Genomic DNA, 13,863 nt, shown 5'->3' on the forward strand with positions numbered 1-13,863 from the left:
ATTCAACAACCATCATGTTAACTCATACATATACAAGCAAATCGGCTGCCTAGGGTTTTTGATTAACCCATTAAACATCAAAATTAAACAACAAGGAGGTAAGGGATGATCAATTATACCTTCCTAGCACCTTGTTCTTGGATCAAACACTTGATTTGATGTGTATATGTGTGTGTTTGTGGACGGCAGCCGTGGAGAACAAAGGAGAGAGAGGCCGATCGGGGTTGTAGGTTTAGAAAATAATAGGTTAGAGTTTAGTTAAGGATATATTTATAATGATACAAGTTACACTCTAGTCCCTCTACTTTCAAGTGTTACATCTCTAGCCTAACTAATTGGTTCTTGTTTCTTGTTTAACATTCCACATAACAAAATCAAGTAACACACATATATCTAACACATAATTATCACATAATTATTGTTTTGACGTTTTTCGTTCATTTATCAATCGTTTGCGTCAACTCGTTTGCGTTTCGGTGCAAATCCCAAAAGACTACACATGTAGTAAGTGTTAAGCGTCATTTAAACCCTAGTTTAAATGTAATGAAGTGCGCGTTATAGATTTAACGATCTTAAAGTTTGAATTGACGGAGTTGAGTTAACGGAGTTAACCTGAAATTGACGATTGTCACATCATTCCCATGTTAAAGAATTTTTGTCCCGAAAATTTGAGTCAAGTCGTGATGAGAGTCTGAAAGAGTAAAAAAAAAAAATTTTCAGTTTGTCATAAAAGTGTTTTTAAAACGGCATTGGATTGTTATACAGATGGTGAGGAAATCCGCTAATCGGATGGTGGGGTGAAGACTAAAGAATAATTGAGATTTAATTGGGATTAATCGAATCAACTTTAATGTATAATTTTCAGTTTTATACATATACAAACACATTTTATTCGATAATTAGCTTGAATCTTGTTATAAACCGCTGATTTTGGACGGAATCTCGCAGGAAAGGAAACCGTCAGTTTTGGTCGGAATCTTGCAGGAAACTGTCAATTTTGGCCGGAATCTTGCAGAAATCTCGTTAGAAAAGCCGAATAAGTACGATTAATCCGGATTTTGGCTGGATTTAACTATTGACCGATTAGCCCAAACTAATCAGTGGGGCAGGGACTAGCTATTGACCATGGATTAATTGGTGTCTGGTCGGGATTTTTACAACACTTATCTTCACACACCACATTTCGTCTATAAAGCTCGTATAGGACTATAAGGGCCGCATAGGACCTGAAAAAGCTGTTGTGTATCCTCTCCGCGCACTTGTCATTTATGCGTGACCTATACGGCCCGCATAACATTATACGAGTCATGCATGCCTAATGATGTATGAAATCCATATCCTTTTTAAATTCATGGTATTACGTACATAATCCTTTTTAATTAATTTAATAACCATTAAAGTACACTTAAAATGCTTTATATCACGACTAACCAACCAGCGGGGTTTGCTCCAATGGCCAGGAACATGATGGATGACCCGGATGGCCCGGGTTCGAATCCTGATTCCGACCGGATTTTACCAGAGCATTAAAACATGTCGTGCCTTCGGGCATGGTGAGCCAACTGGGTTTTACCGGGAACGCCAGGCCAAACTCGGATGTCAGCGTGAATCCCGATCATGTCAACATAGCTGACCTGAGTGGGGTGGCGGGGTGCGACGTGTTCGCGCAGTAAGATAGCTTAACTGTGAAAGTCACCGTTCGAAAAAAATGCTATTAAACCAATTTGAAATTTTTTACACCCTCTATTAAAGACTACAACATCAATCATTCGAGTAGAAACACCATTATGCATACCTTGATACGGCATTTTTCTTATTCTTTTCTTTTTTCAAATTTTCATAAATTTAGTTGTGTCAAATAAGGGTATAAATAAGCCGAGATTATGCTTGAGCTCAGCTCATTTCGAGCTCTCTTCAATAGCTAGAGCTTGACTTTGAAGACTCTTTTATTATTTTATATATTAATTAATAATAATTTATACACGTGTTTAATTATATTTACATATTCTAAAGAAAAGCCTTTAACGAGTTTATTTCCGGCTCGTTTATTATTAATTAATTAATAATAGTTTATACACGTGTTTAATTATTTTTACAAATTCTAAAAAAAACACTATTAACGAGTCTATGCTCGACTCGAGCTTCGGTTGTGCAATGCTAAATTGATACATAGAATTTTAAGAGAGAAAAAACGTAAGGCTTGTTAAGACTCGAAAAACCTAAACGAGCTTCCAAACAAGACTCAAATTCAATCTCAATAATCAAACAAGCTTTATTTAGGACTCGGGCTTGACTCGAACTCGAAATAGCTAGGCTTGTTTTGAGTTTTTTAATCAATCCGGGCTTCAGAAACTAGCAAGCAGCTAGAGTTAGGTTTGTTTGCATCCATAGTTTCAACTACACAAATATTAAAGGGGTGTTTAGGATTGCTTATTTTACTCTCCCTCGAGACTTATAGCTTTTTTTAAAAAGTCACAAGGTGTTTGACAAAGTTAAAAGTTACAAGGGGAATAACTCATAAATTACACTTTTGTAACTTATGACTTATGCAAATTACTTACAAGGAGGTTAAAATAACTTTTCCTAAACATTTTTGTAACTTATGGGCTTATATTAATACTTAGTGAATTGTGGTTTTCGTCTCTATGGTTTGTCCAAATATGCAATTTTAATCCAATAATTTTAAATTTGTGATTTCTGTTTTTATGATTTTATTTCACTTGCAATTAAACATGACATCAACAACCTAGTTAATGCTGGTCATTATACCCATCTACATGCCCATCATGTGAGGGGTAATTTTGTCTCTTTTTTTTTCCCAAATACACCCCAACCCTAATTCTCAAATCCTTTCACGTGAGAGTCTTTGGTGTATTTGGAAAAGAAAAGAGACAAAACTGCCTCTTTCACATGAGAGACACGTTGATGGATTTAACAACCTGACTTAATATGGATAGTGAGGTCAGATTTAATTACAAATAAAATGAAACCAGAAAAACGAAAATCACAAAACTAGTGACTAAAACCGCATATTTAGAAATGAAAAAAAACAAGATTTTACTCGTTAATTTGTATTGGATTCATTTCATTGTAAGAGCATTCTCATTCCACCCTTCATTTTATTTGAGGGGTGTTTTTATAATTTAGAAAGTGATTTAGGGTGTTGTGAGTGAAGAGTTTTTATATTTTAGAGAAAGTAATGATTTTTCTGTATATTTGAAAAGTTACTGTTCATCCTCTATAATTTTTTAATATATTTTGAGAGTGGTTGTGAGTGAAGGAAAGAGAAAAGGTAATGATAAAAGGTATAAAAAGTATTATTTAATTGAAATAGAGATAGAAAATGTAGTGAAAGTCTGCATACACCAGAGAAACAATGGCCTGCACTGACCACCAACAACAACACACCATTGAAGAAGAAGATGATGAAACAATCACTGGATTAGGATATTACAAAGGCAAAGTGAGAATGGTTGTAGGAGATCCATCTGACGAGATGATACTCCTTTGGGGACTCCAACAACCCATGTTTTCTAAACCTAATGCCTTTGTTTCTCAATCTTCTCTCGGTTTATCAATCGATGCTTGCGGCCGCTCTATATCGATTTCGCAGTCTCCGTCTTCATTGGTGAGTACGGCTCGTTTTGACTTACGATAGCTCAAGCTCGGCTTGTGAGTCCTTTAACTAATTTATATTTTTTTAATTGCTTTTATATTTGTTGAGAAATATTTGAACAAGCCTAAGAGCATCTCCGGTATGTTTAGTTTTAACGTGACATTGTTTACAATTCTGAAGTTTATCACTTTATCGCATATATGATAAGTGGGCCCAATGTAATTAATTTTTCACTTAAATTTTGAAAACAATTTTAACACCTCCCTTTAATTATCTTTCTTTTTTAATTAAAAAAATAATTTATTTTCGTTTGTTTTTACTTTCAACGGTAAATTTTTAATAAAAAATATTATTGTTTATGTAATTTAAAAAAAATAATAATAAATTTTTCTTTTGCGTGTTTGCGTGTTGTTGGTTTATTTATTGTTTATGTAATTTTAATTTTTTGTTTATATGACTTTTATTATTTTTATTTTAAATATATTTACTAAAACTTATTTTATTTTTAAATAATATGAAATAAAAAATAAGATACCTATAAAAGTATTTTAGTTTATAGAAATAAAATATAGAAGTAGGTGATTATGTGGAATGTAGGGGTGTTTAAAAGTGGATGTAGTGTTGGAGGAAAAATAAGATTTTTTGTTGGTTGAAAGTGGATGAGTGGAACTCTGATGTGGCGCGTTTAGTTGTTTTTTACTTATCCACCATTGCGGATGCTCTAAGCTCGGCCCGAGCTTGTTACGAGCCAAAGCTCAAGCTCGTTAAAGAGTTCAAACTTAAAAAATGCAATAGGCTCATTAAAGTTCGACAAGCCTATACGATATTCCTGTACGAGGCTCGAGCCCGGGCTCGATAACTGAATTAGCTTTATATGAGGCTTGGCTCGATTTGAGCTTTTTATTGATTCGATCTCACGTAGCTCATGAGTGCCTCGGCTCGTTTGTACTCCTATCTACGTTCACGGGCTACAACCAGGAATTTATTATTGTTTTTTTTGCTCTCAACACTCAATATGAATATGATTTCTAGCTTAGTGAGCTAGAATTCTAGAAACATAGGCGCGCTCTAATAAAAGATACAGGCCCTGTACAAAACCTCCAGTGTCTTCAATCTTCATTAACTCAATAAAACACGTCTTCAAGCCTCCACAAATCCAATAATCACAATTTTCTAGACGTAAGCTATCGAAACAATGTAGCATTAAGGCAAAAATAGTTGTGGTCATGATTTTCAATCTATTCTAGTCTCTTATTATGTTATCATGTGATCTTTTAGTCATATCAAGTTTTAGACTTTTAGTTACTCAAATTAATTTATTTAATCACTTTATTTTTTTCACTTATTGTTATTAAATTCCAGGGTGCTCCTGGAGTAACTGGATCGGGTTGGCATCCGGGTTATTGTAGTCCGCGTGTTGCTATGTACGTGCTTGTTAAGAAGACAAGACCACAGTAATCGCGTGTTGAATACACATAGAGAACCACATGTTAAGATTGTTTTTTATACATGTAGCTAGCGGATCATGTTTGTCTTTCGGTTAGATGATTTGAGTTGGATTATACGGTATCTAGGGTTGTGCACGGTAATGTTTGGCTGGTTTTGATGAAGGTTATAGCTCGAACTGCCTAACTATGGTTTCGAGGAACAACAAACCAAATTGGTTGGTACTCGTCTTGCAATTTAACGATTTGGATTGGTGGTTTGGACCAATTTGTTTTTGTATATTATCTATAAATTGGTAAAATGATTTATGATCATAAGACATATACATAACTATATATTTTAAAAATAGAAATAATTATTATATATTATATAATATAATTAAAGAACTTGGTGCTGCAAAGTCCGGATTGGGCGACTTTGCGGCACCTTATTGGTAGTAATTTTTATTACTTTTTATATTTTGTTTTTTTTTTAGTTTCAGCCGTAAAGAATGTAACGAAAACCTACTAAATGTGAATTTTGGTTTTGTTCCTTTCCATTATTTTGTTTTAGTTACGGTACCGTACCGAACGCGACGGAAATAGACCGAATTCGGGTAAACTCACCGCGTTTTGCTTTAGTTCCGGTACCTAACGGAAAACGACAGAATGCTGTTTTTTGTTTTTTAGTTCCGGTACCATAACTAACACGACGAAAACGACTGAATTCGCGTAGACTCAACCGACTCAACGCCCGGGATCGATAACGGTTGGGTTTTACAAATGATCCAGTTTTACCGACCGACACCACACCATTGGTCCACCCCAATTTTTATAAGTTTTTTTGCTTTATTTCTCAGTTCCGATACAATAACACACGTAACTGCAACCGACCGAATTCACGTCCACATACCGTATCAACGCTTGTGTTTTACTACTACCTGTGTTTCACCGACCTGCTCGGCGCAACGCACCGGGAAAATCACTAGTTATATACAAATGATAAAATCGGTAAACCATCAAAGCTGTTCCAAACCAGACAGAATAAATCAGCAAACCATCAAAACTGAACTTTGAACCGTTTATCTTAAACTGGCCGACTAGCTTCGGTTTTAGACCATTCGCCCATTTACTATATATTACGTACGTATCTGATACTCGGATGACATAGATTTACCAACAATTTTTTAACAGTGCGATCGAAAGCTAGTAATTTGGCATGCGGTTTTTCATGGGCCGTTTTCTGCAACGAAGGTTCATTTATAAAAAAAAGAGTATTCATTCATTTTTAACATGAAAAATTCCAACACTATGTATAGTTGCTAACACAATGTTCCCAATACTACTGGACCTAATTTCTTATGTGCAGGAAAGGATGAAAGGGTATAATGGGAATTACTTAGAAATTATCCTTGGCTTGTCGAATCACACCCAATGCTTCTGCATCACTTGCATCGGCTGGAATGTTCAATGCACGACGTATTTCTCGACTTGAAGTACGCAAGAAAGGATTACACAGTTTCTCCTTCTTTAAGGTGGTTGGAATCTGATGCACAAAGCCGATAGTCAAAAAATGCTTAAAACTGATGAAGATAGATAAAGGTCAAATTATAACTTAAAATCAATAAAAATTACCGTCGGTAATTGCTTTTTACGAAGATTGGCAATATTGGCTGCGTATGATTGTAGTTCTTCGTTACCAGGCTCAACAGATAACGCAAACTTTGAATTACTCTGCCAATAGCATGCCTATTATTAAACTTTCAAACTTAATTGTAAACCACATGATTAAAAACAAATTAAACTTACCAATGTATACTCATGCCCGCAGTATATATTTGTGTTTTCTGGCAACAATAATAACTTCTCAAGGGACAAATGCATCTGAAGCACAAAAGATAATCAAATCAGATTGTATAATCATCAAAATACATCCTCCTTGTTATGATTATTAAAAGTGGAATAGTAGTCTGATTACCTGTTCAGGTGTGCCTTCAAATAGTTTGCCACATGATAAGCTGAATAAAGTGTCTCCGGTAAAAATAGCCCCAGAAGCCGGAAAATAAAAGCTAATATGGCCTGCCAACATAAAAACAAAGAATTAACAATTTGCTATGTTTATTATCCTCTTCGTTTTTCGAAGAATTTGCTACCTCTTTCAGTTATCCTAAGTTCAAACAATTACAGATTTGTTGTTTCAGTTAATGGTATGTGCAAAATCTAATGTGTAGCAAATAATGGGAAACCTTTAGTGTGGCCCGCGGTTGCAATGACATGGACCTCGTGCCCAGCAAACATCCATGTGTCACCATCGTTCAAGCTGATATCAATGCCAGGAATTCTATCACTATTGATATTTGATCCGATTACCTACACGTTTGTAAACACAATATTGAAGATAACTATATGATCTAATAAACTCGCATAACAAGAAAACAACAATTTTAACAATACTAGTGAGATGCTAAATTACTAAGGTCTCACAATAGTGTCTTTTTAGCTTTACATAATGTTTAATGTAAATGGATTTGTGTCATATCCGTCACTTCGTGCAATTGTATCTATCTCCGTATTTCATAAAATTTATGTCAAAGCATCTGGCATTATCATACTGTATTTTATCATCTAATTCTTTATGTATTTCACAGGTTTATATGTAGAAAGTAGAAACAGACCCTACCCATAAATGTTATCTTGCAAACCTAAAGCAAGTAGCATACTCAACAACTGATTATTCGAATATTCAACTATAACTAAAGTATGTGTGACCTACTGCAACAGACCTGCCATTATACATAATCTCTTATAACATCTTGGAAAAGAAAACAGATACCCCTTTTAAGTTCCCATTATGAGGACATTTTGATATTACAAAACATGCATTTACTAAGACATTTATAAACATGTACCCTATGATAGAACCAGGGGTACAAACGAGCCGAGCCCGATCTCGACTAGGCTCGAGCTCTGCTCGTTTAATTTATACAGAGCTCGAGCTCGGCTCGTTTCGAGCTCTATTTCTGAATTTCGAGCTCGGCTCGTGAGTAGTTGTTCAAGCTTGAGCTAAGCTCGGGCTCGGCTCGTTTACTATTTATTAATTGTTTTTTTCATATATTTATAATTATTTATATTTTTTTTCAATTATAATTTTATATATAACAAAATATATATTATGGAGTTATTTTTTCATAACATTATATATATATATATATTAATAATTATTAACTATATATATTATAAACATTATATAAATGACAGGGTCGTTTAGCCTCGCAAGCATACTCGAGCTCGATAAGTGAAGCTTGGGCTTGTTTATTAAACAAACTTACTTTTAGGCTCGGGCTCGTTTAAGCTCGACTCGATCGAGCTTTTTCACAAGCGGATCTTGAGTAGCTCACGAGTGGCTCGGCTCATTTGTACCCCATCATAGAACATAAGTTGCTAAATGAACTTGTTAACAGCAGAACGATCTTGTGATACAAAATTACAATCATGGGCGGAAAAATGCACCACCAAGAAAGTGTATAATTCATCTCATTCTAAATTCCATGAATTAGGTATTATGTTAAAGAACAAAACTTAACAACCTAAACATTACAAATTGCACCAAACAAAATCATATATGGCTACCTTTGCTCCATACCTCGCTTTCAAATCAACATTCCCACCAGTGTGATCATTATGGTGGTGAGTATTTAGAATGTAGTTCAGATTCCGATTGTTCCTGCTCAAAGCATCTACTATTGGTAAAGATTCAGAAGGATCAACCACTCCAACAGTCCCAGTATCCAAATCATGCAAAAGATATGCATAATTATCCTTAAGACATGGTACCTAATGAAGCCAGCAAACCGGTAGACAACAAATGAAGGTAGTTAGTGACTGTGTTTGTGTGATTCAGTCATGCATTTAGTTATAAATATTCATTTAATATTGCATGGAGTAAAAACTCACCAATTCAATTTGTAACGAAGAAGACAATTTGGAAATGCTACATAAATGAGAAACACCAAGAGATCGACTAACTCCTCGCAAGGTTTTAAATGGAAATGAAAATAACTGCATAAACCCGTACATAAGGTTTTTCCTAAGACAGATTTGCCTTAGACCTGGCCATACACAGACCATCCTTCTCCCCTGAAATATCAAAAAACATAAAAAGAACTTCAATTTGCAACTTGCAACACAAAATATACCTTAATAAACCACAAATGTCTATACGAATTCATCAATGCTAGCATATTACTGCCATCAAATCATCAAATGTGACTAAAGAAATGACAAGAACTAAGTTACCAGTTTCCAAAAAAACAGAGTAATTAACACATAATGTTATATTAGATATTCAGATTAGCTACTTGCAGGAAAATAACTAAGCATTCTGAACCCTAAGGCTGTACAGAGTAACTTAACATATGCATATGCAAACAAATTATATTAATATCCTTTAAACCACAAATATCTTCAACATTTAGCATTCCTCTAAAATACCTAAATTTAATCGGTAATTTAGAACATCGTAATCTAACTACGCGTGACCTAAAAGTAATTGAAGCCAGAAATCTCAATGAAGTCATGAAGATGAAGATGATGATGATGATATTAGCCTAATTTGGTAATTGTATAAACTATACAACACACAATTTACATCTAACGCTGCAAATAGTTACGATCATAGATTGATTAAAGGACAGAGAACAGTTTAGATAAATCAGATAGTAAGCTACCGAATTCCACAAAAACTGGGTGATTCACACACAATGTTGTATCATAAATTCAGATTAGCTACGTGCAGAAACATAATCAACAGCCATTCTAAACCCTAGGCTGTAACAGTGTAATTTAACATATGCATCAGCATATGTAAACAAATGATGGTAGAATCCTTTAAAACCACAAATATCTTCAGCATTTAAGTATCAGCTCCATATAAAAGCATGTATCATACGCATGCCTATTAAATACCTAAATTCACTCGGCATAAAAAAAATCAGTAATGTAAAAAATCGCAATCTAACTACGCGTGACATATTCTGCATTGAATGTCCTATTCAACCGCAATTGAATCCATAAATCTCAATGAAGTGGATCAGAAACTAAAACTAGATCGGAAATTGTATAAAGTATAAACTATAAAACACACAATTCACATCTAATACTGCAAACAGTTTACATAAATCAGATAGTAAGTTACCGGATTCCACAAAAACCGAGTGATTCACACACGATGTTATATCAAATATTCAGATCAGCTACTTGCAGGAACATAATCAAGCTTTCTAAACCCTAAGGCTGTAACAGTGTAATTAAATGACAATAATATCCTTTTAAACCACAAATATCTTCAACATTTAAGCATCAGCTCCATAACAAAGCGTGCATCACACACATTCCTCTTAAATACCTAAATTCAATCAGTAAATCAAAACATCGTAATCTAACTACGCGTGACCTAAACGTATATTCCACATTCAATGTCCAATTCAACGACAACCGAATCCATAAATCTCAATCAAGTCATGAAGATGATGATAAACTAATAAAGTATATCGAAACTAGATCGACAATTGTATAAACTAAAACACAGAATTAGTTATGATCGTAGATTAATTAAAGGATAGAGAACAGTTTAGATGAATCAGATAGTAAGTTACAGGATTCCACAAAAACCGAGTGATTCACACACAATGTTATATCAGATATTCAGATCAATTACTTGCAGTAAACAATTAACAAGTACTCTAAACCCTAAGGCAGTAATATATATGCAACAAATAATAATAATAATAATAATAACAACAATATCATCTAAAACCACAAATATCATAAACAAAGCGTGCATCACACGCATTCCTGTTAAATACCTAAATTCAATCAGTAATGTAACGAATCGCAATCTAACTACGCGTGAACTAAAAGTATATTCCGTCATTAACCGCAATCGAATCCATAAATGTCATGAACATAATGATAAACTGAAACTAGATCGGCAATTGTATAAAGTAAAACACGCAATTAGGAACGATTAAACGATACTGCAATTAGTTACAATTAGTTACGATTGTGAAATTGAACAGTGTGATTGAATAATAATCGGAATTAAATAGTGATTGAAGATGATATAATAATAATAATACCTCGGTGGGAGGAAGTGGTGACATGGCGGAAGGTAGAAGTGAGCAATTGCATTTTGGTGTGAGTGAGAATGTTGCTTTTTGTAATGTAAATGTAATGATGCAGTGTCTCCCAACCAGATGAGAGAGAAATTAAATTATGATGAATGATATCGGGTTGCATGTACAGTGTGAGTGTAGCGTTTCTTTTTTTCCTTTTTTAATCTTACCTGTAAACCGGTGTGGGCAAATAAACCGGTTAACTGAACCGACCTGAAAATTGAATTGAAATTGAACTGGTTTAAAACTGATGATGTGAAAATTGGTTTGGAACCGATTGAAACCGTAGGTTCAGAACCGGTTTGTAGCTTCTTCACCGAAGCCGGTTCCAAACCGGTTAACCGAACCAAACCGGCCAAAAACCGAGAAAAACCGGTCAAACCCGAATCGAAACTTATTGTAGCATTGTAAGAAACCAGTTTCAACTAGAACTGAAACCAATCATAAATCGGTTTTGACTTTTGTTTACCAAACTAAACCGAATCGGTTTTAACCCAAACCGGTTTTGAGTTAAAACCGGTTTGTGCACCTCTACTGGTACTGATTGATATGGGTATCGAATTTGATATCGATTTAAGTTTGGAGTTTTCGGTACCAGAACGGTTCGCTACGGTAGCGATATTTTCCGAATTTTGCATGAAATATCGGTACCGGACCGAACATTTCGATATTGGTACCAAATTTTTTCAATTTTCAAATTTTGGCTTCAGTATTTTCAAAATTGGTTATAGTGTCGTCCTGACTACTAAGCTCGTCCTCTTCTTTTTGCTACACATATATCACCCTCTTTTTTTTCAAATATGGTAATGCTACGGTCCTAACTACACATACCGGTATTTTTCAAATATTGTATACATACGAAATTCGGTTTAACTGGCCGGTTTGAACCGGTTTTTAAAACACTGTATCTCACCCTCACATTTTTTTTTTTTTGGGATTTGTTATTCTCTTCATTCAACTTATCATATCAGTATGATGAAAGAAAAAAGTAACTATTTGACGTCTTCAAATTATAAATAAATATGATGTGAATTTGATACATTTAACTAAAAACTAAGAAGTTAGACTGAAACTCTTTCGTATCCATAGCTCATGTGGTTTCCTTGGAGGTTGGATCATACATTCATACTAGAGTTCGAGACTTATAGTTTGGATTTAATTAGGTGGTGTTAGAGACTACTTTTGTTAATAATAAAAACAAGTTACATTTAATCATATCAATTGTTTGTTCAATAGTTTTTGAAGCTAAACTTTCTCTTCACATGTATACATTGTCATTACCATTATTGCCACCTCACTCTCTCGCGTCATAAAAATTTATAGCATAAAGGCAATAGCTTCACCCCATAGTAAAGGATATCAACTTGGGCCCAAAGTGGGAGGCTAATTGGGATAATGATTTTGGTGTCAAGTGGTATTGTGGGGGCAAATGAAGAGCATTGAAAAGAAAAAAGTGAAGAAAAAGCAGGTATAATGGTCCATGAAATTATCTTAGACTTATCTAGCGTTTTACTCGCGCCGGTCAGATTGGTAAAATCTGGGTACAGGTAAAACCCAAGTGTTATCGGTCACAAGGGTTGAGTCGGCGCGAAAGTTTCAGTCACGTGTGTTATTGTGACGGAACTAAAAGCCAAAATAAAAACAAAAAATAATAAAATTTGAAGTGGACCAAGTGGTGTCGGCCGGTAAACTCAGTCGTTGGTAAAACCCTACTGTTGTCAATCTCGGGCGTTGAGACGATGGATCTACGCAAGTTCGGTTGGTTTATGTCACGTTTGTTATGGTACCAGAACTAAAACAAAAACAAAAAACAAAATCGGCATCGGTCGGTGTAGCTACGTTTGTTACGATACTGGAACTAAAACAAAACAAATTTGACATTCGATCGGTTTTCGTTACGTTTGTTACGGACGAAACTAAAGCAAACCAAAAAGGACCACTAAGTGTTCGGCCGATTTTTATTACGGACCGAAACTAAAACAAATTAAAAAGGAACAATAAGGTGCCGCAAAGTTGCCTAGTCGGGACTTTGCAGCACCAAACTTTGTAATTGTAATATATAATAACTAGCTTTAGAGCCCGTGTAACACACGAGATGATTCAAATAGTTATTACAAATTATGACTTATTAACTTATCATCTTATAATATAAACAATTCTAAACAATTTATTAACTTTTTAAAAAGTTATTAAGTTACAAGTTGGTGAAAAATAAGCAATCTCAAACACCCCTTTACTTTTGCCCTTTTATATTTCAGCTACCAAAATTATAAACACCAACTTCAAAATGTTTTCTTTTTATACTTTCGCCATCAAACTTACTCGTGTCTTTTATATTTTAGTAACCAAACTTATAATTACAAAAACCAACTTCAAAACTTTTTGCTTACTTTGGCCATCAAACTTTCAACTTTTGTCATAAAATAGTTTTTTATGGTACAATAACGAACCAGGCCGATATTAACCTAGTTCCCATCGTGCCCCAACTGTAATACGTCGTTTCAAAGCAACTAGAGAGAGGGTTTGGATCATTTCGGGTTTCAAACAAGGTAGCCAGCGAAAGTTTTAGAGTTTCTTCGCGAACCAAGTTCGAGAAGCCGCAACGCACCGGGTCTTCAACTTGCATAACATAGAAAGGAACTTCAGACTT

At 34.6% G+C, this 13,863-nt stretch overlaps 1 protein-coding gene across 1 annotated transcript; it reads right to left on the reverse strand.

Annotated features, from left to right (window-relative positions):
- Nucleotides 1-6,301: 6,301 nt before the first annotated feature.
- On the reverse strand, nucleotides 6,302-11,306 carry LOC143573472 (putative hydroxyacylglutathione hydrolase 2, chloroplastic). Its single transcript, XM_077058341.1, has 8 exons — nucleotides 11,178-11,306; nucleotides 8,995-9,177; nucleotides 8,671-8,874; nucleotides 7,287-7,410; nucleotides 7,019-7,119; nucleotides 6,850-6,924; nucleotides 6,676-6,774; nucleotides 6,302-6,586 (listed from the first exon to the last, which is right to left on the reverse strand). Exons 1-8 carry the CDS (start codon nucleotides 11,199-11,201, stop codon nucleotides 6,440-6,442), a joined length of 957 nt encoding a protein of 318 aa, XP_076914456.1. The 5' UTR covers nucleotides 11,202-11,306; the 3' UTR covers nucleotides 6,302-6,439.
- Nucleotides 11,307-13,863: the final 2,557 nt, after the last annotated feature.

This window comes from Bidens hawaiensis, unplaced genomic scaffold (genome assembly GCF_021521415.1).
Source record: "Bidens hawaiensis isolate Kalapana, Puna unplaced genomic scaffold, B.hawaiensis_p1.1 tig00026434_1, whole genome shotgun sequence".
Taxonomy (NCBI): Eukaryota; Viridiplantae; Streptophyta; class Magnoliopsida; order Asterales; family Asteraceae; genus Bidens; species Bidens hawaiensis.